This window comes from Crocodylus porosus, unplaced genomic scaffold (assembly GCF_001723895.1).
Source record: "Crocodylus porosus isolate Cpor-Errol unplaced genomic scaffold, CroPor_comp1, whole genome shotgun sequence".
Lineage (NCBI taxonomy): Eukaryota > Metazoa > Chordata > Crocodylia > Crocodylidae > Crocodylus > Crocodylus porosus.
The window spans coordinates 779,236-805,787 of NW_017728927.1; the positions used below are offsets into that span (position 1 = coordinate 779,236).

A 26,552-nucleotide genomic window follows, 5' to 3' on the forward strand; every position below is an offset into this window, starting at 1 on the left:
ATACTTGGCACCTAGGCTATATGCTATGCCATGCCACTATGGTACAATGCTACCAGTTTCCAAGCTAGTAAGGTTAAAGCTAGCTTGGGATGGATCTACCCAAGCTGCCGCTACTGCAGAGTAGACATCTTTTGACTGTTTGTTTGAATAATCAGCAATTGTGTCCACCCAAACAATGAAATACGCTCATCTCAAAAGAAAAAAAAAGAAAAAAAAAATCAGACAAGCCTATGTTCTCCACCACGGCCTCTGGAACAGCAGCAACCTCTCATGTCAGTTCCTCCATAATGTGATGTTCAAAAATGAGCCTGGTGCTAATGCTGTGTAGAGAAATAGATCTAGAAGCCCAGCCATGGTCTGAACAAACACCTCATACCATTCTGACACAGGGGAGTTATTTTTCTTGAAGTTCACCTTTGGTTGAAAAAGTGAAAAAGAGGTACATACTGAAGATGAACTCCAGTTCCAATTTCAGATCCCCTGAAGATGACACTACACAAACTAAAGAGAAATAAACTGAAAAAGGACCAAATCACTGGGAACAGGATTTCTGACACCCAGGACAGCTTGGGACCATGCACAAAAATAGTTGTTTTATTACATCCTTGGAAAGTTTTTCTAATATTCAAATGAAACTTGGGGCAGTCTCAGAGCTTTTCTAAATTGCATTGGACGATAGTGGCTTCATGGAGACATTATTACAGTCAAGTATTTGTGGAGCACAGAGGTAAGCCAGGTGTAACCCTTTTCTTCAAATATGTCCCCTATAAAAGGGTCTGGGGAGGCAGTTTTGCTTGCTCTGCATCAGTGGTGGGCAATCTCTTTGGCAGGTATACCACAAAATTAGCTGTACACTCTCCCAAAGTGCAACTCTGATCCCCTTTGGATCCCCTTTGGAGCAGCCTAATCTGCTGCTCTGCTTTCTGCTCCCTGTCCTGTGCCCCCTACCTGATCTGCTGCTCTACTTTCTCCTCCCAACCCTCTGCTCTCTGACTGATCTGCTGCTCTGCTTTTCACTTCCTTCCCTATGCTCCCTGCCCAATTTGCTGTTTTCTGCTTCCTTTTCCCTTCTTGATCTGTTGTGTGCCACATACAGAGGCTTTCTGTACCACTTGTGGCATCTGTGGCACAGGTTGGCTAGCCCTGCTCTACATTAAACACTGATCTTCCTTAGCCTGAGAGCATCTATCTGACCAGTTATGCCTGCATAAAGCAACTATAATGTACAGAGTATAGAACCCAAGACCTTTTAATCTTCTGCAAAGATGATTAAACATGGTAATATGTATAAACCCCAGTATTAAAGATCTTGATTTGCTAGATAAAGAAGTACATGAACCACACATAATTAGATATTTTTTTTGCATTTGTTTAAAACTGTTTGTATCTGATGCAGTTGTGAAATAAAGAGAATTCTGAACTGGTTTATAGTTAATGTTCTCAGGCAGTATGGATTCAATAGTGCAGGAGAGGATACATGAAACATTACCCATGCAGATCTGAACATAAGGTAGAATGAAAACTGAAATGGATCTTACCCCATTCAACAAGAGACAAAAAACTCATCTATACGTATATCAAAGCACAGAGATTTGGAGATTTCCCAATTACAAGTGGGTTAAGCTTATTTTCATTAGCCCACAATCAGTTAACTGTGAATTCCTTGCATTATTTTGGAAACACAGAATTACAGACTCTTTCTGAGAATTCATTTAGGGGAAATAAAGCCAGTTTCTTCAAGCCTTTCATCAAAGGTGCCCTGTGATTAACAATATACTGTACAGCATCTCATGCATATGATTTCAATCAACTCTAGCAGCCTGGCTTATACTTGTTCATTCCTCATATTTTGTATTCAGTACAACCCTGTAGTATTTCTGACAAATTAGTATACAGAAAGTTCATTGCTTCCTGCCAAACTGCAGTCTTTCTTACAAATGCCTGTGCTGACTGAAAGATTTTTATTCGGTGCATTACAGGCCTACGTACTTTTAACTGAATACAGCTAGGGAATAGGAATATTAATTTCATTGGCAATTTCTCTACCACTCTGCAAGGAAGCCATTCAACTGCACTGTGGTAACATCTTTGTAAATTTCCAAGCTACTCAGATAAATAATGCTCTTTTTTTCCTGAGATATGTTCATTCTTCTTCCTGGTCATGTATCTTCATTTTGGAAGAGGCAGTATCTCCAGAAGGTATTTTTATTATACAACATGTTGACCCATTCTGCCAAATTAGCAGACATGGAATTTTCCATTCTAGGAGGCACCATAAAATTTGGAAATCTAAGTTGAACCATTTCCCACCCTCTAACTCATCATCAGTTTGAAAAGTTAGGCTTGACTGATGATGCTTGAACTTGCACTTTTTGGCCTTATCTTTGTCTTGACTGATGTGAAGTTAGGTCTTTTATAGTGAGATACCAACCAGCAGCAGTTCTCCTGCTGTGCAATACTAAGTGGAAACAAAGCACTTTTAGTATCCACCATGAGGGAGATAGATACATGCCATACTTCTAATCCGTCCATAACTGATGTGGTAGAAAAATTAAGCTGCTTCATCACTTCTCTGCTTTTACAGTTAGGTAACTAATACACATAAGTTATCCCAGGGTAAAAAAAACTGCCAGTGAAGATTCAGCCTACGGGTGCCTATACACAAGCAGTGAGGCTGCTCTGATGCACTGTCTGCTGGAGAGTGGTAATTACTGCACTCCAGAAGCTTCCAGTGTCTTGTGCATCAGTGAACCTGCATTTAAAAAGGGCAGTGGGGGTGCTTTATCTAAAGCGTGTTTGATGAGCTTTAGTTAAAATGCCCCAGTGACATTTTTAAGTGCGGGGACGCCAATACACAAGATGCTCCAGACATTTTAATTAGAGCAGCGCTCAGAGCCGCTCTAATTAAAGCATCCCCCACCACTCCCAGAGCACGTGTATACACACTCTAAGTGTTTGGGCTTTTTTCCACCTAAAATTTCCCTCACTTGCTGTTGTCACTGCAGTTCCAAAAGAGATAGTGATGGTGAGAATACTAGCCTTGTCCTGAACAGAAAAAGACTTTTCAATCGGGTTAGTTTAACATGTTGTTGAAAACACCAAGATATACCAACACTCTGAACTTGCTTCTCAGCAGGCTGAGTAATAGCCTTTGATGTTGGCTTATGATTTTTCAGTTTTGAAAGAACAGGAATAAGGTAGCTAAAAAAGGGATTCAAAAGCAAAGCATTTAACTCATTCAGCGACCAGCAGCTCAGTCCAATTTAGCCTGTTGACTCTAAACTAATACAAATTTTCCTTTAAGATATCTGATATCATTTGAGATTATTTCTCCAAAAAACTGTAGGTATTACTGAAGCAACAATAATGCTGAAGCAACAGTTACTTTAGAAATGTACACTTCAGCAATAAAATATGGATGTATTTTTCTGTGGAGATGTAATAGCTACCTGCTTAGCTTTCTCCTTCAAAGCAATAAGCTGGGATTTGTTGAAACCTGTCACAGTCCCAAGGAGTTCCACATTTTTGATAAAAGTGTCTGTGCCCATGCACTGCAGTTCTTGAACTGACCAAAAGGCATTTGCTTCTCCTAACTTAATAATCTCATCTGAAGAGGGAGCTCTGATTCCTATGCAACCTGGAAAAAAAACAAAACACAGGTTGAAGAGCTTTCTTCAAGGGAACTGATTTAAGAATTCTGATGCAAAAATCAAAGCAATGAAGCCTTATGCTGTCTTGTTATGATGGTAAAATATCATGATATAACTCTGGCCAGGACTATTTTGATAAGTTAAGCATCCAATATTCTCACAATGAAATAAAAAAAATATATTTTAAAGACTCATATGCAATTGATATTCTTTGTCTAAAACTAGCATTTACCTAATTAGTATGTGCTTTGTTCCTTGAAGACAAAGGAAAGGAGGAGCAGATTAACCAGTGACTATATAAAACATCTTACTAAAACAAAACTTGCTTGCAACATCTAGAATATCAGCTTAAGAGTTTTCAGATGTGTCATTCTAAATTCCTCAGGGCCAGATTTGGAGGTGAAACCTTCTGCTGACTTCAGTGGAATAAAAAGTCAAATTAAGCTCTTGAATCTGACCACGGAAGTTTCCATGTACCTGTATTGTATAATTTATTTACATGAAAATACTGCAGCTGAATAAACTGAACCTGCTTATTCTTGTTCAAACAAGACTTATTAAATCCAACTCACCAGCTAGCCTAACAGCAGGTATGACTGATCTTTCCTCTTTGAAACATTATGCATGTCTGGAAAGATGTCGGGTATTTAAACAAGGCACTGGCCTAGATAATTAAGCATGCCGGAAAATTCCCCCGGCTTATTTTTTGTCAAGCACAAAGTGCCAGGAATTAGACAACCTGAGAGAGATGCTTATTTACAGCACAACTACCAAGCAGCTAAACTATATGATCAAAAATCTGATGCAAGGACAGATTCTGGGTCTCCAAGAACACTGTTGTCACTGTGTGTTTTGACAAATCTGCTTCTTTTTAGGCTTTTTCTGTCTCTTATGTATAGGAGAGCCTAGCATCCTAACATGATCTCTTCCTAGCCCCTCTCCTGTTTCTAGTTTAGGAAACTTGTTCAGCAATTATCAAAAACAAACAATAACTGAATGTTTTCAGATTTGGCCATCACCAGGGAAAAACAAAACTCCATAGATGCTGCCTCTGAGCTGAGTTTCCCTACCTAAGCAGACTAAAGCAAGGATATATAAAATAGATTTATTTTTTGAAAGGAAGCAGGGGAAGGAAATCAAAGAAAGCTGGAGCAGTCAGTAAAACATTCAAAAGACCAAATCTGTTGAGCAAATGAAAAAACTGTTTAGCTTCTACTGTACCAGCTGACTTCTCTACTTGCTTTTTAGACAGGTCTCATATAAAGCAGGACTGTTTCACTTTCCTCCCCAGCAAAAGGTCAACTTTTTTTTTTATGTAAATGCTGCCAATGCAGACACAATAGACTTCCATGTCCGAGACACAAAACCTAGTATTTTTTATCCTTGGAAAAACCTTTGATTTCATTACTTGGAACACACCAGATCTGCTGGCAAGAAATGCTCATTACAACTCTGATTGTGTGTCCTGTATCTGATGCTGTTTCATACTTATTGTTGATGTAATCAAATCTACTTTAATCTAGTGTGAATGGGAAAGATTAGTTTAAGTGTTTCCGTTTTAACATATATAATAGCATCTCAGGACTGCTTTCTATTTCTAGCACTGCTGCTGCTTTGCTGTTGGCCTTGGGTAAATCACTTACTACGTGTGCCTTAGATTTCCCATCTATAAAAAAATGGGCTTAAAACAACACACACTTTCAGGGTTTTTATTTTTTAATCATCTGGAAATAGAGACGTAAACTCAGCTCTTAGTGCTATATGATACTGTTGCTGCCAAATTATGAAGATTATTATTAGATCAGCTGTGATCCTAAAAGCATTTCCTGTTTTGGGGAGGTTTTAGAAATAAAAAAAAGTCCTAGATTTTTCCACTCTCAGCTTCCTCACTGGTCAAACTAATCCATACTGGGGAAAACAGTTATGTGCTCCATACCACTCCACAGCCCTTGGTGAGGAGAGGAACTGCATGAGGGGGTCAGTATTGGTTATCTACTGCAGACAGGGGCTCCTTACACCAGCCCTGAATGCAGAGGGGCCCTGGGTGAAGCAAAATAAGGGAAGGCTTCTGGATCTATACCAGTAAGTCTCAGCAAACATGCTGTGGCACCCTGGGGTATCTTGAGATCGTTTCAAAGGTGCTGCAGGGTGCCAAACAAGTTTTAGCATTGTTAGGTGTATAAACACAGTTCGCAAGATAAACCCAGAGTTTTCAAATAGGAATCTATAGTATTGCGATCTTTCTGAGTTATCTGGAACAGAAAAAATCCTCTATTATTCTTCTGTAGTTAAACATTTTCTGAGGGGTGCCTCAAGTTTTTTTTTAGACGTGCCTCAAGTCTAAAAAGGTTGAGAATCACTGATCTATGATATTGTGACTACATCCTAAAACACATCCTAAAGGATGCAGAAGGCAAGCTGAAATAGGTGGGTTGAGGTCCTCAGACTTTTGGCACACTCCAGAGTGGAATTAAGCTTGATTTATGATTCCTGAATTTATAGTTTCCCGGTGCAAGAAGGGGTGGATTTCATCCATCCTCCACAGAAACGCTGAAATCACCTAAAGGCACAATTATCCCCTTTGGGTTAGATTCTGCTTTTCTACATCAGCATATATCTGGAATAATACCACGGCTCATTATTTTGTTGAACAGAGGCAAAAACATAGCAGTTTAATTATACAGCCACATTGCATCCTTTTGTACATGAATGCCTCATGATTAGGGCTAAATTCATTCTCCAACTACCATAGCAAATCTGGCATTTCTCCTCTGGGTTTAAGTGGGGCTCTATACAAACTCATCCTTGCACATACATGGATGAGATACTGGGGCAAGAGGACTGCTATGGCATCTGAAGCCTATAGAAATTATAGTTACAGAAACACTAAGGTAAAATTGAAGTACATAAGACATACAGAAGATAGACTCCATTTGGCACAAGATCTCCTGTGCAATGAACACTTGAATGTAGTCACTACAGATTAACATACATTTTGGATTACATTTACTCCATGTAGACAGCTAGAATATAGCACCACCTGTCACATTCAGAATAGCTGAGTCAACATATTCTGACATCTGACAAAAGATTAAATGGGTGCAATCTTTTGGCTCAATATCTTGCCCATCTCCGGTATCTGTCTATTCATGGAAGTTTCATTTCTACCAGCAAACCAAACAAAACTAAAATTAACAAAAAATCATTCATCTTTTTCCTCCAAGCACCCCCCACACCTTTCAGTAGATATTTAGCTGCATATTTTTAATGGAACAAAGTGTTTCATTAGCTGGGCAATAATACAAACCAACTGATTGTTCTGAAAGACTGAACCTCTCAAATGCTTGAGGTTGTGCTTTCAGTTGCCATTTCTCAAGGTGGATTTCATGACAAAGTAAACCCAAAAGACCATTCAGACTGCAGAAGCACAACCAAAAATATCAACATTATCAACTTGTCCTTCTGACACAACAAAAATACTCACCAGTCCCATGGTTAGATGCTGCAGTGAGGACGGTAGAGTTGTGAACAGTTTCAAATACAGTAGATAGGAACTCTTGAGGTAGAGGAGCTGCCCCAGCCATCTTTGCTATTTGCAGAACGGTATCTGGAAACTGCAAGATGAGAGATGAAAGAGACATTTTCAGAATTCCCTCCTTTTTGAAACAAAGAAGTGATTAGGATGTGACAAAGGGCAGGACAATGACATGAGTCTCTGTAACCAAGGGGTTAGTTGCAGCTCAGTTCTCCAGTCCTCTCTAGATGTTTTTGGGGGGGGAGGACTGTAAAATGGCTGTTTGGATGACAAGAGGAAGGGAAGAAAGATTATGGGGAGGTGAAGCCCTAGCCCCAGGGTCAGAAGGCTGGAATGAGGCCCGCCACCACTTTTTTTTTTGCTGATCTGTAACTCGGTTTGATTTCCAGTTATAAACATGATCTCTTGAGGAAAACACCTTGCTGACGGGAACAATGCTTTATTGCTGTAGTGTGGATTCACAAGTTTACATTGATACACAAAGATCACAAGATTATAAAGAATGATAGGAAAAAGAAAACACAGCCCAACTCTCTGGGAGGGCAAGATATAGTCTTATGACTGAGGATATTAGATGACTGAGGATGTTCATACCAAACTAGCTCTTAAGCAAAACAGTAAATGTACAAGTGATCATCTGACCCTCTCTCTCTCATCGTGTGTTCCCATAGTTAATAATGACAAAAGACACAGTTTTAATTCAACCAAGGTAAGTCTACACGTTGGGTTGACAGGATTGAGAAAGCAGGGAACACTGCTGCATGTAAAGCTTAAAAAATGTGTAGGCCCATCAACTATATTATCCTATGCAACAACATACAACTAACGAAAGCAGTTACATAAATAACTGATTACATTACCATGAGTTCCCAGATTAAACCACGCAAGTTTTGATTGACAAGGGATAAAGGACTGGACAAAAATATATACAAGGTTCCTTTCAAGGGGAATTCAATACACAGTATCCATACTAAGATGATCCATTTTAAATTGAACGATAACATTTGCCATTGCAAAGTTTTAATATTATCTTCTACATTCTAAAAAAATGTAAATGAAAGGATACCTTTTCAGCAAGGACACTTAATTCATCTTTTCTCAAAACAGCTATGAATGGTCCAATATCCAGTGTTGTTTCGGCTGTCCAGTTCCTTGGGGAGCTAAGAAAATGTTTAGGAAAACTATATTAAAAATAAATAATTTCTGCAACATCACAGCTGCCTAATGCTAGTGTTGAAATGCCACATTTTTATACCCTATCCTCTCAGAAAGATCAAGGTCTCTGTGCTAAACTACTATTTTAGATTTGTTAACGTCAGGTCATATTTTTCTTCAACTCCCTTATTTATGGTCCACCTGTAAAGCCAGAGAGAGCTTTCAAATACCCTCTTAGTGCATCCCTCTATTTCAGCACCTATAACAGCTCATTGCCATCATATCTACAGAATAACAAGATTGCCCCATTTTAAATTTCTCTCGTCTTTTCCATGAAAGGGACAATTATTACAATCAGTTAGGAACTTCAACAAAAATAGATTCCATCCCTGCTGTAAAATGCTATATCCAAAGCCTAATCTTGTAGATACTTGTAACTTTGCTCTCATGCTTAAATATTTGCAGGATAAAGGTCAAAGGCCTAGTTTAACCAGTCACATATTCATGTTCCCCAATGGCTGGCCTGTTGCTTAGTTACCAGCCCACCTGGGGAGACTGGTACATCTTGGAGTATAATCAATTCTTCTCCCCTTCCATGAAGCTCCATGCAGGCTTCTACATGATCACAGCAGCAAAGTCCTATTGGATTTCCAGGATTTTCCCTATTATCACGATGTCTGAGGTAGATGAACATGTTACTAAATGCAGCACAACTTAGCTCCACAGGATGCAATATCTTAGCTTTTATCTGTGTTAAGCTGTGTCAAGTGAGCAGATAGGAAAAAAATACAGTTTAAAAGCTAAAACACAGTTTTCAGTAGAGCTGCTGTTATCTAACTTCTTGGTGTGAAGAGAAAGTTGATTTTTAACCCTTTCTTTAATGTATTCCGTTCTGAGCATTTGGTTACCAGATAAATGCTGACAATTTGGAGGCGATTCAAAGAGAGCAACAAACGATGGGCAGCGTTTAGTGACTGGCTGTGGAGAGAGTGGGTGTACCACAGCTTATTTTAGGATGAGTAGGGGGTAGCAGTTCTGTACTGAGTATCTCAAATTTAAGAGTTTCCCAAAAGGAACAAAAGAGAGGGAAATTGTGCATTCTTCTAATCTGGGGAGCTGGGATCATTTTCTTTGTATAAGCGATACGTGAGTAAGGCTCCGATAGGGCTTTTATCCCGACAGTTGTGAATTAAACCCAAAGGGTTGTATGTTTAATTGTTTCTCTAGGTAAGTGGATTGCATATGCCAGGGCCTCCCCACAACCTCCACAAGCTCCCTGTATGTTACCCTTCCCTGCCTCTGTTTTAGGGACTCACTGAAAATGCCCCAGCTTCTCATGCCAGGAGATCTGTGTGCCCTTCAATCTCTGCCACTAATAGTTCTTTTCTTTCTCCCAGAGCTGTCAGTCAGGGTGTCAGGATGTTTAACTCTATTGAGAGCATGGGCAGTGATAAATTAGGCTCATCACATTACATGAAAACAGAAAATGCCATCAAGATGAATGTGGGCCTTACAGGCTCAGACAATTACAGAGGTTGATTTGATTCGTTTTTACTGCAGTTCTGTCTGGACAAAGCAAATGGTTAGTATTTGTATGGATTAACCCCAACCAAAGCAGTACTGTACATCCAAGATCTTACCCATACAGCTCAATAAGTCTGGATTTGATTTCTGTCTTCTGCTCATGGCTGAGCTGGTGGCAGAATTTGAACCGGTGAAGGGCTACTGCCATTGCCTGCAGGGACATTCCACCACGGATAGCTGCTGGAGGTAACTGGCAGATGAGATTGCCAAGCACATCAACATCATACTCATCATCAATGGAGCCATTCTGAAACAAAGAGGGTCCATGCTAATGTGTTTGCCTCATTGGCAAAGCTAGTATCAGTACTATACACTTCAGTGGAAATTTGGTAAAGTTAAAGGTGGGGTTATTGCATCTTTAACTGTAAATTTGTACTTTCAATGGTAAAGCAACAAGTACAGCTGTTACTACAGCAAAACCCTTCCCACTTTTACATATCCACCCAACTTGCAAACGAGCAGCTACTATCTCCTGAGATCATGGAGCATAGATTTCTTGAACAGATGTTCCAATGGAGGGTCTGCGGTCTCTGCAGAGTCTTTTTCTGCTTCCCAGTGCACTGGGCTGTGTGGTGCTCAGTAGCAGTGGATGAGAGGAAAGAGCATCTGTAGCTACATGGATCAACCAATCAATTCCCCCTGTGTAGCAGGGATTCAACATCAGCAGGGACCGTTACAGTCTCAAGGTTTACAGCAGCAAAAACAGAACAGCACCAGTAAAAGTGACCACTACGGCAGTTTTCCTAGTCACTGGCGATAACCGCTTTTCTGGCATGGAGTAGTACCCATGGAAGTAATGTATAGTTAACCTCCCATTTGTTGCTTGAGTGGGACGATCTTAGATTAATGCCCACTTCATGGAAATGGGAGACTCCTCCCTAGCTTGCTTCTGCAGCCATGTGGCTGAGGGCAAGCAAAACTCAGGGGCATCCAAACCCTAAGACTCTGGGCCTGCATGTAGATCCCTGCCAAATGATTTGGAAACATCTGAAGCCCCAGGTGGGGCTGGATGATGTTTGCCGGTAGTAGGGCCACTTATGGTTCTTGACTGACTCACTGATTTGGAATTGATTTGGCTGATTTGACTTAAAACATGAAAAATTGTCATAAAACAAACAAACAGACAAACAAAAAAACAACTCTGCAGCCTGAGAGGAAATATCTTCCACTTGCCTGCTCTGTGGAGCTTCCTGTGCCAGCTGCTCAGGATCAGCAAAGGCTGGGAGAACAAGATACAGTTTCAAGACAAACACGTCAAGCCTGGGCTGTGGTCACCGCCTCTGTGTGTGTGGCAGTGACTTCTCAGGAGAGTGCTTTGAGCCACAGAAGGAAGTGAATAAGGCTTTAAAGAAATGTTTACTGCTTAGAGTGCAACCAATAAAACTTAATGGGGGACACAGAGAACATATGTAAGAAGTGGAGATGAGAGACCAATATCCTTGTAATGCAGCGCTACAATGCATACAAGGGGACTGTAAGGGAATGAGTGGCAAATACAGGCTTATTGTGCTTTAAATGAGAACAAAGGGATGTTGTGTGCCGAGCTAGATGGCTTTCCTTCAGAAAACAGCCAAAGCAATAATCCCTGTAAGCCATTCCAAAAACAACTCTGCATGACCAGAAGAAAAGTTTGGCCCTTTGCAGCTGTCCAACCTTTGTCCTGAAAAAACTGGCAGGCTGCTCAGCCAGAAAATGTGCTGTGACTTGTATGCACCAGCACACACTTTTACATCTGGTGGGAGCAGAGCTGAAGAGATATGTAAATATAAATATATTTAAATCTGTCTACCTAACACTAACTGTCTTCAGGAACACAGCCCCTCAGTCTCCGATTATGCTTTTCTGGTCCAGAATTTCATGGCTACTTTACAGTATCGTGTGTTGGAGCTTAGAGTGGAGCCCTACATTTTGGTGCCACTGGAATTTCAACCAAAGAATTTAGCTTATTTCTTAAATGTTATTACCTACAAATGTTTTTTTAAAAAGGCAGTGGACCCAATTCCACAATCCTTACTCAGGTAAGTCAGGAAGACCCCAACTAGCCAATAAAAAACTTCCCCTGTCCCTGTTTAGATACACTGATGCAACAGCTGTTGATAAGCCATGTTAAAATATCTTAGGCTTGCACATGGGGCTGACAAAACAGTATTCTTGTTAATATTTGTAAGTGGTGTTACATGTAGAAGCCCCATCATTGATCAGGGTGCCAATATCCTAGAAATTGCACAAACACAACAAAAAGATGGGTCCTACCCCAAACAGCTTATACAGCTTATAAGTAAAAGAAAAGAGACAACAGGGGGATGTAGAGAAACAAATGTGAGGGGATAAGGAAGCACTGAATCTCTGTTATAAACAGTGTACAGAAACCCTGATAGATCACAGAATCATAGGACCAGAAGGGACGTGGAAGACCACCACGCCCAGCCCCCTGCCATAGGCAAGAGGTTACTGAGCTCAAACTAGCTCAATGAGGTGCTTGCTTATCCAGCCTTGTCTTGAACACCTCCAGGGATGGTGACTGCACCACCTCTGCCAGGAGTGTGCTCCAGGTTCTAGTTACCCTTATGGAGAAGAAGTTCTTCCTTATATCTAGCCTAAAGCTTCCCTCTATTAGTTTCTGCCCATTGGTCCTTGTCCTTCCAAGGGGTGCCTTCCTGAGGAGTTGCTCCTCCAGAACTTGGTGCTCCCCCGTGACATACTTGTAGGTGGCTATTAGGTCCCCTCTCAGTCTCTTCTTACTCAGGCTGAACAAGCCTAGTTCTCAGTCTCCTCACCTATCCTCCAGGCCCCTGATCATCCGGGTGGCCCTTCTCTGCACCCTCTCGAGCTTATCCACATCCTTCTTGAAGGGCGGTGCCCAAAACTGGGCACAGTACTCCAGCTGCAGCCTCACCAACACTGAATAGAGAGGGAGGAGCACCTCTCTGGATTTACTAAGCAACATGTCGGCTGATGCCTGCCACAGTTCCATCTGCCCTGCTGGCAGCTTCATCCCACTCATTTTCTGATCGATTGTCACCTCCAGGTGTTGCGCCAGCAGCGGGCTACCACCTATCCTATAGTTATGGCGAAGGTTCTTTCTACCCAGATGAAGGGCCTGGCACTTGTCCCTGTTGAACCTCATCTGATTCTGATTCACCCATAGAACCAGTCTGTCTAGGTCGTCCTGGATCCTTGCCCTATCCTCTCATGTGCTTGCATTTCCCCACAGTTCCGTGTCATTGCCAAACTTAATCACAAAGCATTCCACCCCCTCATCCAAATCATTAATAAATATGTTAAAAAGCAGGGGTCCAAGCACCAATCCCTGTGGGACACCATTGGAGACATCCCTGGGACCGACCTCTAAGCCAGCTATCCATCCATCTCACCATAGATTGGTCCAGGCCTGTACAGTTTAACTGAGATAATTTCATGGAAGACGGAGTCAAAAGCCTTTCTGAAATCAAAGCAGATGATGTCTACCTCATGTTCCTTGTCCAGTTGGTTACTTACCTGGTGGTAAAAGGACACCAGGTTTGTTAAGCATGATCTACCCTTCACAAAGCTGTGATGGCTGTTTCTTAACATCCTGTCTGTTACAAGTTTGTGACTGATGGCCTCCTTAATAATTCTCTCAAAAGTTTTTCCTCAGACTGAAGTCAGACTCACTGGTCTATAGTCTGCAGGGTCATCCCTCCTCCCTTTCTTAAAGTTGGGTGCAATGTTGGCCCTCTTCCAGTTGTCTGGGATCACTCCTGAGTTCCATGACTTTTCAAATATCTTTGCCAAAGGCCCTGCTATGAGTTCAGTCAGTTCTTTTACAACTCTTGGATGTAGGTCGTCTGGCCAAGCACACTCGAAAAAGTCCAGTTGTTCTAAGAGGACCCTCACCTGGTTGGGGCTGATTTCATGTAGTCTGTTGACCTCCCCATATTCCCTGGGCCTCCAGACAGGTGCACAGCTCCTGTTAGCTTTCTGGAATACTGTTGTGAAGTAACGACTTAGGAGCTCAAGTTTTTCATGGGGATCTACTGTGGGCTGCCCCTCCAGATTTAGCAGGGAACCCACAGTCGAACTCGATTTTTTCTTGCTCCCTATGTACCTGTAGAAGGACTTTTTGTTGTCCTTAATTTTGGATGCTAGCTTGATTTCTATGCCTGCTTTAGCTTTCTGTATCTCATACCTGTACACCCTGGTTATATTAGTGAACTCTTCTCTGGTTGCTGATCCTTTTTTCCATTGCTTGTATGTGTCCTTTTGCTTTCTCAAGAGTTCTCTAATAACCCTGTTGAGCCAAGCAGGTCTCTTGGCTCCTTTCCTGCTTTTTTATATCATGGGAATGGCTTCTTTTTGAGCAGAGAGGATTGCTCCCTTGAGGAGGTACCATCGTTCCTGAACTCCCAAATCCTCCAGTTGCTGGTCACAGATGGCCTTTCTAACTAGTCTCCTGAGTTTGTTAAAGTTCATCCTTCTGAAATCTAGGACCTCTGTTCTGCTAACTGAAATTCTAGCTGTCTGGTTAATGGTTAGCTTAATCAGTTTGTGGTCACTGTCACACAGAGTACCACCAATCCTCAGGTTGCTTACCATGTCCTCTCCTTTGGTAAACACTAAATCCAGAGTGGCTTCTCCCTGGTTGATCCTTCTACAACCTGTGACAGGAACAGGTCATCAAAAGTTGCCAAGCAATTGGCTGACCTGCTGGAGCTGGCCGAATGGTCCCCACAACAGATGTCAGGGTAGTTGAAGTCACCCATGACAATCAGGTCTTTGGTGCTAGCTGCCTCTGCCAGGTCCCTGGAGAATGCCTGATCATTCTCCTCTTCCTGGGAGGGAGGTCTGTAGTAGACTCCCACCATCATGTCTCTCTCTCTTGAACCCCCCTGTATCTTGACTCAGAGGGTCTTGAGGGAGGTCTCCCTGCTATCAAACCTGACCTGCGGGGAGGGGTACCTCTCTTTCACATAGAGGGCGACTCCTCCTCTCTTCTCCCCAAAGCAAACCTTCCTGTAGAGACTACAGCTGTCAGTATCCATTACCTGATCATACATGTCATCCCACCAGGTCTCCGTCACCTTAATGAGGTCAAAGTCTTTGTCTATCAGAAGGAGAGCCAGTTCCTCCTGTTTGTTGCCCATGCTTCTGGCATTCCCATAAAGGCACCCAAGTTCCCCTCTGGTTAACTCAGGTTTTCTGTCACTGTGCAAGTGTCTCAGGATGGTGGTGCTCATCTGGGTGTTCACTACTTCAATGACCTCTCTCAGGTTATCATGGAAAGAGGATTCATGTAGTGGCTTCATATACAACAATGGAGGCTCCCCCGTCACCCCCAATTGTGCCTAGTTTAAAGCTCTCCTCAGCGAGTCACCAATTCTCATAGAGAAGAGCTTTCTTCCTCTGCCTGTGAGGTGAATACCATCCCTTGCATGTAGCCCACTGGTTTTGAATGGTCTACCTAGGTTGAGAAATCCAAAGCCAATGCAGTGACACCATCTCCGAAGCCTTCAGTTTACCTCCTTAATGCACTCCTCCCTTCATCGGCCTCGGCCCCTGACTGGGAGGATTGAGAAGAACACTTGTGCCCCAAGGGTCCTTGAGCCTCGCCCCCATGGTCTTGTACTCACCCATGATTGTCTCAGGGCTGTTTCTTGCCGTGTCATTGGTGTCCACATGGACAAGAAGCATGGGGTAGTGGTCCATAGGGTGGACCAGCCTAGGGATCCTTTCTGTGACATCTTGGATCCTGGCTCCTTGAAGGCAGCAGACCTCTACCGCAAAGGGGTCTGGACAACAAATGGCTCCTTTTGTGCCTTGTAGCAAGGAGCCTCCCACAACAATTACCCTTCGTTGTCTCCTTGGTGGGGGGTGGCTATTCCTGTCCTGTTTGCAGAGCAGTGGACACAGATGCCCCTCCATGTCAATGATGCGAGGGCTGCAAAGCTGTTGTGCAGGGCTATTGGTGGAACTACTGACTCACCTCATGACTTGGGCCTGATGTGACCAACTTCCTCCCACCATCGGTAGAGGCATCTCGCTCAAGCTTGTTATTTTGCTTGGTTTCCATGGAGTCCTTCCCTGGGTGCAGAGACCGGCAGTACACATCTCTCTGCCTCGTGTTCCCTCATGACTTGTAACCTGCTCACCTCCTCCTGGAGCTCCCTCACCAGGCCCTTCACCAGGGAGCACATCCCATAAGTGGAGGTGCCAGTGGCCCTACTCTTAGTCTCCATCAAATGTGCCAGGCAGTCCTTGCAGCCTGGAATCAAGGGCTCTGTCTGCGTGGAGGCTGGGACCATTGACTCTGTCTGGGTAAAGACCTCTGTAGCACCAAGGGTGGGTTCTCCATCCAGACGTGGAAGCCTAGGGGTATGGCATGTACCCACCACCATGTCTGTGGGGTGGACCCCAGTGACACAGCCTCCTAGGTGCTTATTTAAGTTGAAGACCAGGTGGTGTGATTACCAGGGATCCGGGTTTTCTGTTTCCCATGGAAAAACGTAGAAAACCACAGGTTCCCAGTTTCTAATGGGAGAAAATGCAGATTTCTCTTTTTAGCAGAGAAATCCATGGATTCTCCACTTTTGCAAAGTGCTCTTGTAGGCTGGTGCAGCTCCAGCTTGCCAGAGCCGATTTACAAAAAGGGCAGGAAACCCCCAGCCCTGGCCAGAGGGGCAGGGAGTGGGGGAGAGCAGGGTCTGAGCCTCTGAGGCAGCCAAGGCCGGCTCAGGCTTGCCCTTTGCTCCTGGAGCATGGAGGTAAATGGGGCTTGGGACAGGGCTGGGGAAGATGGTTGGGGACTGAGGGCGTGGGAGGTACTGCCGGCCCTAGGCAGCATGTCGTAGCAGGGAGCAGGGCCGGGGGTGAGGGCAGGGGTGCCCGCCATGTGCGGGCTGCACACGTGCTGCCCGGCCGCCTGTCCAGGGGAGGGGGAAGAGGGAGGCTGGCATGCGGCTGGGGCACGGCTCCAAGGCCTGCTCTCCAGCCATGGCAAGGGATGGGGGGGTGCGGCTTGGGCTAGCACGCAGCAACCGCTGCCATTTACTTGGAGGGCCGTGATGGCAGTGACAGCCACTGCCTCCACAACCTCCTGCTGCTGCCAGAGCTGTGCTTGGAGCTGTGCAGCTGGCTGCCAGGCGCCAGCATGGTGGTGGTGGGGCAGCACGCAGCCATCCTCACCACCACCCCGCACTGAGCCACTGCTGCCAGTCGCACAGCACATGGCAGGCACCACCACACTGCCCCCCATATCACTTGCCTGCAAAGCCCCCTGCAGAGGGGCACCCCTATCCCTGCCCCCTGCTCCTAGCTGTGGTGTGCCATCTGGGGCCGGCAGCACCCCCTGCTCCCTCAGCTCCCAACCATCTTTCCCAGCCCTGCCCCACTGTCCCCAAGCCCCAATTACCCGTTGCCCCTGGATCCTAGAGGTATGGCTCCATGGTGGCAGCACTTGCCTGCAAAGTCCCCCCAACCTTACATGCAGCCACCACACACCACTGCGGAGCCGTGCAGCCAGTTGCGGGGCATGCTGCTGCGTGCAAGCCCCCCATTCCACCCCCCAGCCGGGGGGCACATATGTGGCCCGCACATGGCGGTTGCCACCACACTGCTGCTGCTGCGCCCTGCACCACTTGCCCACAAAGCCATTCAGGTGGCCGTGAGATGGAGGCACAGGGCACAGTGGCAATTGCGGTGGTGGCCTCCATGTGCAAACCTCCTGTCAGGCCGGCTGTCATGTGCATTGCCCATATGATGGCACCCCTGCCCTCACCCCCCAGCCCTGCTCCTGTGAGTAGGCACAGGGGCACACTCTCCACTTTTTGATCTACCCGTCAGTACCTTCCCTTTCCCCTGCCCTGACCCACCCGATCCCCCCAGACACACTTCACCTGCTGGGGTGGGTATCAGTGTCTGTGGGTCTGGTCTGGGGGGCTTTTGTGAGGGGCATCAGGAGGGCTGTTGAGACTGTGGGAGCAAGTGCAGGGCACCAGCAGCACTGGGAAGGGTTGTGGGGGGCCTTTAATTTTTATCACGGATTTTGGGTTTTTAAACGAGAGAGAATTTGCAATTTTTAAAATCACAGAAAACCAGGATCCCTGGTGATTACTCACATGTGGACCCCACTAGCTGCTGTTGTTGCTGCTTAGCAGACAGACTCAAGTGGCTGTCTGCAGTGGGATCCCTTGGCCCTTCAGGCTCCTGAATGGTTGGGGCTTCCCTGGGGATAAAATTTGTTTCTCCGACATGGTAATAACACACATTTTCTACCCACTTAGCATCTAACACTGAGAATTTTCAGAAAAAAAAATCACACACCACTGTTCAGGTATAGTAATGGAAGCTCTTGCAGAGCTTCAGTTTTCACCATTGTGCTGTCTAACTTTAAGGCAGAGTTAGAGAGAACTTAATTTACACTAGTTTTACCCCCCATTGCAACCACTGTGAGCACTGGACTTCCTGTAAAGTACAGATAAAGCCACAGAAAAGAAGAAGCCACGTTATAACATGGTTTAAATACTCCATGTTTCCCAGTCGTATCTTAATGTTAACTCAATGCACAGGGGTTATTAAATCAAACACAAATTGATAAATCATAACATATATTTGAAGTGACTGTATTACAGCAAAAGCTACAGACTTAACAAAGCTGTAATGCAAAACTTCCAAAGCAATGTTAAACCAGCACTTCTTTTAGCTGGATGAAACAAAAGTCATTCCAAATTAGCATTCTCCTTCACCCCGCCATTTACTGCATGAAAAAAAGATTTGCTTACCAAACACTCCTGTACTTTTTGTAGGACTGCACTCTTTTTGTGGGAGTCTAGAACTAGAAGATCCAGTTCAGTCTTCCCCAGACTTATCAGGAAAGGTACACACAGAGAGCCTGAAACTGATTCCAAATACTGAGCCCTGGAGAAAGAATAAAAGTGCTTCTGGGTCTGCAAAGATGGACCTCAGCTCTCCATAATACCACAAGTCAAGTGTATGGTGATAGATTCTTCTCTGAGTTTAGCCTAAAGGGGATTGGAAGGATGTAACGTTTGAAGTGCTCCATGTACCTTTAAAATGCTCTAGAAAAATGAGTGTACTGGTGATGCGCAACACTGGAGCACCACAAATTGTCTTATATCATATAAAAAATGACCTTGGATGAAAAAGAAACAACTCTGAAGTGCTTCACTGTGACATGCTAAGAGACGACAGAAAGCATAGCCAGGTAGGTGAAGACATTCTGCTGTGAGCTGGTGAGTGGAATCAGTACCTCATGGTGCCTCTGCAAGAGAGATGAGGGCAAGGAGACGGTATCTGGCTACAGTATTTTCCAGTCCTGATGGGAAGACAAGCCCTCCTGAAGTGAAACTGAACAATCCTACTATGAATAGAAACAGCAAGCAAGAGCCTAGGGGTTAAATACTCACAAGACTCTGCTGCTGTTGTCCTAACTTTAGGTTGGGGATCCAGCTCTGTCCCTAATACTAGGCCACCAATACTATTATCTCCAACCCTAGCCCTTCTGGCTTCAACCCCTGCCCTAGATGGGGTTGAAGGGATGGGAGGTGGCTATTGCCCAGGCCTCCAAACCTACTCCAGGTCTTTCTATAAGCCACAACTTTAGGCCAAGGTTGGAGAACCCTAGCAGACAAAAACCTAACCTGAGCACAGATAGCTCTACGGAGCAGGACTCTACTCTTTTGTTGGGGACCCCATCAACTGAAGTCTTAAGTCTAGATATGGGAGTTCTACCAGCAGGCATTCGACCCCTCTCTTGGGAGGTCTTACCGTTTCTCAACCCTAATTCTAGCCTGGAGGACTCTACTGGCACAACCCTAACCCCAAGCTAGCGGGGGGTCCCACCAGCCCCAGCCCAAACAGTAGCCCAGAGACATCTACCATTCCCAGAGGGAATAAAGCAGTGGGGAAAGACTCCCTGCACCTTCCCCAGACTGGGGTCACCTTGGCATAGGGAAGTGTGGAGAGCACTGCCCTGCTGCTCCCTTCACTCCCAGAGAGCAGTGACCAAATATAAACTTCCAGGGGACATGAATTTTAACTTAGCATTAGTGACCTACTTGTAAAAACTATCATTTGCTTGAGTTATCAACTCCCGTATTAGTACCTAGTTAAATTAAAGCAAAAACAGATGAAAAAACCCTGAATGTATTGCTTGTATGCAACAAGAGTGACTTACGGAAGAACTGATAAGAGGAAGGGGGGGATAGATGTGTTGGAGTCCATCCAAAATTTCCAAGCCAAACAATTAACCTAAAAAAAGAGAAATATTTACAAATTAGACACTTGTGAATCCTGAGGAAAAATGCACATACGTTTTATCTATTACATCAAATGAATTAACATATACAGGCATACCTCGTTTTATTGCGCTTTGCTTTATTGCGCATCGCAGATATTGCGTTTTTCACAAATTGAGGGTTTGTGGCAACCCCGCATCGAGCAAGTCTATCGGCACCATTTTTCCATGATGGTTAGCATTTTTTAGCAATAAAGTATTTTTTAATTAAAGTATGTACTTTTTTTTTTTTTTCAGACATAATGCTATTGCATACTTAATAGACTACAGTATAGTGTAAACATAACTTTTATATGCACTGGGAAACCAAAAAATTCATGCAACTCGCTTTATTGCGATATTCGCTTTATTGCGGTGGTCTGGGACAGAACCCGCAATATCTCCGAGGTATGCCTGTATAGATTTGTGTGTACTATCTTTGTAGATTGTTTTAATGTACATAGCTCCTACAAAAATGTTTGCAGTTGTCTTTTCTTAGGTACCAGAGATGAAAAGTCCCATGTTGGGAAGCATGTAAGTGTTTGTGTTATACAACAAATTATTCTTGAATTAGCTGCAGTTCAAGAATGAGCTGTAGAAAGTTTTCTGCAACTTACTCTTGAACAACAAATGTTATACAGAAAGACACACACATAAAGCTTGAATTTTATTCATGAATTCATCTGGCTCTGATTTACCTACTATATTACATAATCTGATCCACCACTGGTATATAATCTAATTTATCAGTGGTATATCAGATTATATACTGGGGTTACCAAATTTCCTAATCCTTTTAACCACAAACCTACATCTCACCGGGATGAGAACCACAAGATACAACACTTGAGATGCATGTGCTCTAGAGTCAACTATCAGCAGATAGTGCCCCAACTTCTCATTTATCAGAAGCCATATTTAAACTGTCCAGAAGTTGTGTGTGGCTTCTGAACTGTGGTATGCAAGAAAGTTAAATACATATATTAACCTGTGTTAGACACATACTATAATATTTCCAGTTTTACCTGATATGGAGAAAGCAACTCAAGATGCTTTTCAAAGAGCCAGAAGTGATTTAAAAAAGAGTCTGTGCTCATCCTCTCAATCTGTTGGCAGGTTACTCCTTTCACCAGCTGCCCTGTACTGATAGAAAAAAAAACCTCAACAAATTTGGATCTTTGGATTAAGAAAAACTCTCACTAGGAGGGTAATAAAACACTGGATCAAGTTACCCAGACAGGTTGCTGAATCTCCATCCTTGGAGGTTTTTAAGACCCAGCTACACAAAACCTTAGGTGGGATGATTTGGTTGGGGTTGGACTAGATGGCCTCCTGAGGTCCCTTTGAACCCTCATTTTCTCTGATTTTATAGATTTCATAGACATTAGGGCTGGAAGGGACCTCCGAAGATCATCAAGTCCAGCCCCCCACCTGAAGGGCAGGAAATCAGCTGGGGTCATAGAATCCCAGCAAGAAAAGCATCCAATTTACTCTTGAAGGTATTCAACGTGGGTGCTTGAACCACCTCTGATGGTGGGCTATTCCAGACACTGGGGGCTTGGACAGTAAAGAAATTCTTCCTTATGTCCAGCCTGAAACAGTCTTGCAGTAGTTTATAACTATGCGACTTCATCATCCCTTGGGGTGCTCCTGCGAACAATCGTTCCCCCAGATACTGGCAGTCACCTCTGATAAACTATGATCTCAAGAACACGTTAGTGTATCTAACAGAGACTCTTCAACTTTTCTCATTCCACAGATCAGCTTTCCAGAAAGAACCTCCTCTGGATACCTCTTCATCCCAGCTCCTTCCTTGTGCCATTCTTTGAGAATCCTTTAGGCAGTGGAAAGCAGAGTTAAGCCTACATTTGCAATATTTTGCTTATGAACTCTGAACTACCCAAAGCTTTTTGGGATGTTCTGATCTAGGCACTGGATTTAGGGGCCCCTACAATGAAATGCTTGGGGCCTCAGGGGATGAAAGGTATCATATAAGTGTAGAATCTTATGAGACTAACAGAAGATATTTCACTTTGCTGCAAGAATGATGGCAAACAAGGTGTAAACCATGTTTCACTGGCAATGTAGAGTAGACTAATATCCATACCTTAAAAGGTCAGCAGGAGCTGTTTTCTTAGACAATAATTCGTACAGATACAAGGCCTGAAATTAAAAACACATGAAAGTGGCTCTTGGGTAATAAGTTTGATAGCTGAAGGAACTGCTGAATGTTTCTGGCATACTCATCTTTTTATGAACATTGAATACACTGATGACATCCACTCACTGCACCCTAGAACCCTTATTGGCAGGGGTAAATTTTATCAGTGAGTTAAGGAATGGTGTACTGTGTAGATAGTAGACTTTGTTACATCTGGAATCATGACTAGTCAGACACACAAATGTCAAATATGCAGTATGGGAGGGAGAAGAAATGTGTGACAGAATCATGATGATTTTTGTGCTTGGCCCATTCAAGTTTATCCTTACATAAAGATTGCTTTATAATGCTGCTCAGCTCCAAGGCACACTGGATTGCATTAGTCAAAACATATTTAGACCGATTCCTTCCTTTCACGACATATTCTTTACATGTATGCTTTTCATCCTTACACTCCTATTCATTCTCCAGGGGGCACTGGACATGCATCTGAGAATAAAGACTGGGAAGATAATCTTCAAGGTTTTGTCACTTTTCTTCACTGGTGAAACATGGCCTGTCACTGTAGGCAGTGGAGTGTTCTTAAAGCAAAATGACTAGACTAAGTGTTTCATTGGGTCTCTGAAGAAATCCCCACTGAGTACCACTGGAACTACTCATTACCTGGCTCTTCCTCAATTCTTTTTCTTTCATCATTGAAGAGTTAAAATCTGTTTCCTTCCATAAAGCTGAAAGAGATACTTCTTTAAAAAAAGCTCCTTGTATATCTGTGACTGATGAAGGAAAATCTCTAGGTGCAATCATCTAATAAAAAGGCAAAGAAATTATAGTTCTCAGAGTTTATATCTGAACAAGATGATTTTTTTCACTACAGTGTTGCATTATCTTAAAAGGTTTCAAGGAAAGGCGCATTTCATTATTCAAAGATTTTGAATAATCAAATTAAAGTGAGTTAACAGGAACAGTTAAGAGGGGACAGGGACTGTCTCTCCCTGCTATTAACCTATAGTAAGAAAACAGTGAATCAGGGAAAATGTAGCTCTGTTTCATCTAGGGATAAGCTGCTCTGATCTCACTTACCAGTTCAGAGCAGACAAATGGGCTAACAGAGACTCACTGAACATCTGCTGTTCTGCAGTAAGATCCTGACTCCTGTTAACTCATTTTAATTTGATTGTTGATTCATACTCCAAAACTAAATCACGTTATAGCATGATAGAAGGAAGAGTTTATAACCTTTGAAACTTAACTGATGCTTAAGAGAAAACAGAATAGAAATAATGTTCTTACATCAGTTCAGAATATAACCCAAATCCACATGCGAGTGCCAGTTTACATCTTTTTGTGCATGTGTGGTCCTTCCTTGCACATTAGGGCTGGTGGGGATTGGGTCTGAACACACAAGAGATCATAGTTACCTTACTAAGGATGCCATGTTGTTGAGCAGGTGATAAATCAGATGCATACTGAGATAAAGTGCCTCTAATCACCTGAGAGAGTTCCTTTGGGTTCATGCTGTAGAATGACTGGGTGCTAATTCCAGTCACCAAAGCACCCATCTGACTTATGTTATGGAATGATAAAACCTACATGGAGAGCAGAACAAACAAAATGGGAAGTTTTCTTATCCACAAACTGTAAAAGTCCCTAATGTAAAATTACTTTTAATGCTATGAAATACATTTCTAGTTTAAGATGCAGTTTTCAACTTCCTACTCTTTGCAATGTGTAACCTGCAGTAATAATTCTCAAAGTGCAATGTACATGGAAGAATGAGCAAAATAATGCACTGAAAATGTGCCTCCATGCTGCATCAGGTTAAATTTTAGGGGTTATATTTTTTTAACCTAATTTAAACAACATTTTCTAACCATCTCGGTCACAGCATTACCAAAACATTTGGCTATGAATGAACTAGAAAGCAAAACATTTTGTGGCTCCTAACCTGTTTCAAATCAGCAGCTGTGGTTGAGCAATGGCTGTTGCACTTCGGTTGCTTTCATCAAATATGATTGACATCAGAGAAATCCCAAACGTACCTTTTCGTGAGTGAGGTATTTGCTGGATAAAACCATAATTTGGTCTTTAGCCCATCCAGAGACTTGGTTTAATGTTGAAATAGCATTATGCACAGCTGCAGGTGACAAGGATTCCAGCTGACCTGAAGTCAGCCCAACCACTGCATCTGACAGAGACCCAAGGGTATCATTCAAAGTCTGGTTTTGCATGGCAATGTCCAGCAGTTGAGCTTTGAGCTAAAACAAGAAAAGGTAGAGGCAGAGCAGGGAGATTTGCCAAGATCCTGTTTCCACCATCACCCCAAACGCTCAGAGGGCCTTTGGAATAGGCATCAGCACTAGAAGCACACTCTCAGTAAGAACCCATTCTGCGGAAGGACTGTAGTAGAACCACATTTTGCATAAGAATATGAGAAATGAGAAAACAGGCTTAAAAAAAAAAAAAAAAGATGATCTGGGAAAAGCATCAATGAGCTTCTATCCTCTGCATTACACAATCAAGTATTTGTTCTTGCATTTCCTAGAGGTGAGTGACATTTCACTTTGTTTCTTCTAGAATCCAATCTCCCTGCCTCTTTCCAGGATCAGATTATCCATTAGAGTTTACGGGAGAATAAACAGCATACACACCTTGTGAACCTCGGCCTGGAAGCCTCTCAGGTGATTGCATTTGATCATCTGGTGAAGTAAAACCCGAGCCACAGCGGCTTCCATCTCTCCCGTATCATCATAAAAGCAAACCAACAAGCCTAGCCTGTATAAAAGACCAGCCAAATGTGAGGTAACGCCTGGGGCAGTGAAATACAGCATGAACATCTCTCCTGTGCTCAAACCTTTCCAATCATATCTGCTCATCACCAATATCTTTAATTATAATCTTTAAAATTCTGAAAGTTCTGAGACTTGGTTATGAGAGAGGTACTTATCTTACTACACTGCTCTGAACTCCACTAAGTTGGGAAGTGCTCATTGTGAGAACTTAAATTTAAAAGACCCAGTATGTCATGGGAAGATCCTCTCTGCATAAAGACTCCACTTCTGGAATCTGTTCCCTTTGCAGGATTTTGAGCATAATTCTTAATTTTAAAAGGATGAAGGACAGGGGTGTAGGTGGTTAGACTGATTCTGAACAACTGCCTGGAATGATTTTTGGGTCGCAGCTGAGATTTCAACACATTCTATGAGTAAGTGAAGTATTGGAGCAGGTGCTTAAAGCACCTGTACTTCACTTCAGACCACAGCCAGAGGTTGTTCTACTGGATGTAAACATGTTCACCACCAGCTGTAGGAACATCCAGCTGATCTCCCACAAAACCACAACAGCATGGTTTCTTAGGCTGTGTCTACTCCCCTCCCCAACATAGCTCTTTTCACTGGAAGGGGGAACAATGTTCAACAGACTACATCAAACATGCCTCTATGTCCTGGTGTGAGAAGCATACACAGCTGTGCAGGTACAGCTGGGAATAAATCATCAACTACTCTTCTAGCTTTGTTTGCATTGCGGCCAACCTCCCATATCAGAAGCACAAAAGAATTCAAATACAGTTATTGCGAGTGAGGGTTGCAATATGTTTTCCCTAATTAAAAATAGAGAAGGACTTTTTTAATTAATTGTTGTATAGGGGTCAGCAATCTATGGCCCAGTGGAGGCAGGGGGCTGTGGTGGTATTCAGTGGCAGGGGGCTTTGTCCATGCTGCTTTGCACCACAGCAAATTTCACTCATACCACACCATGATCAGGTAGTGGGGAAGAGTGGCAGCGGCTGGGTCCTAGCATCAGTTGCACCTGAGTTGGGTCATTCTGGCCCATTTCCAGAAAATGTTGCCAGCTTCTGGTATAGAGTGTTGAATTTGGTATCACGTAGGGTTAAGTCTACTGGGGAGTTTCATTAATATAGAAAAAAAACCCTATCCAGTGTTCAGGAACATCATGTTATGAAACAGCCATCTCCAGGCACTTGTTGATTGTATGACTTCAGCTGTATGGTGGACAGGACGTTCTTACGCATGTGCACTGCCCACAGGGGTATATTTGACTTAATGGCTCTATCACAATGGCAAAATATCAGCAACCTGTCTGTGAAGCATTTTCTACCTCTCTCCTTTACTGTCTCAGCACTTGGTCATCAAAAAAATAAAAGCTGATGGCAATACCTTGAGGGATACCCAGCATGGG

General features: G+C 43.3%; 1 protein-coding gene across 1 annotated transcript in view; it reads right to left on the reverse strand.

The window, feature by feature from the left end:
* Window positions 1-26,552, reverse strand: part of OTOA (otoancorin) — a 38,689-nt gene extending 12,137 nt beyond the window's left edge. Inside the window, exons 1-12 of the mRNA XM_019542176.1 lie at window positions 25,004-26,552; window positions 24,395-24,610; window positions 23,774-23,941; window positions 23,019-23,159; window positions 22,302-22,357; window positions 21,220-21,337; window positions 20,096-20,169; window positions 18,681-18,816; window positions 9,981-10,171; window positions 8,252-8,345; window positions 7,135-7,264; window positions 3,450-3,637 (exon numbers count right to left, since the gene is read on the reverse strand). Coding sequence (XP_019397721.1) covers window positions 3,450-3,637; window positions 7,135-7,264; window positions 8,252-8,345; window positions 9,981-10,171; window positions 18,681-18,816; window positions 20,096-20,169; window positions 21,220-21,337; window positions 22,302-22,357; window positions 23,019-23,159; window positions 23,774-23,941; window positions 24,395-24,610; window positions 25,004-25,228 — 1,737 coding nt within the window. The 5' untranslated portion in view covers window positions 25,229-26,552. The remainder of the gene's footprint in view (window positions 1-3,449; window positions 3,638-7,134; window positions 7,265-8,251; window positions 8,346-9,980; window positions 10,172-18,680; window positions 18,817-20,095; window positions 20,170-21,219; window positions 21,338-22,301; window positions 22,358-23,018; window positions 23,160-23,773; window positions 23,942-24,394; window positions 24,611-25,003) is intronic.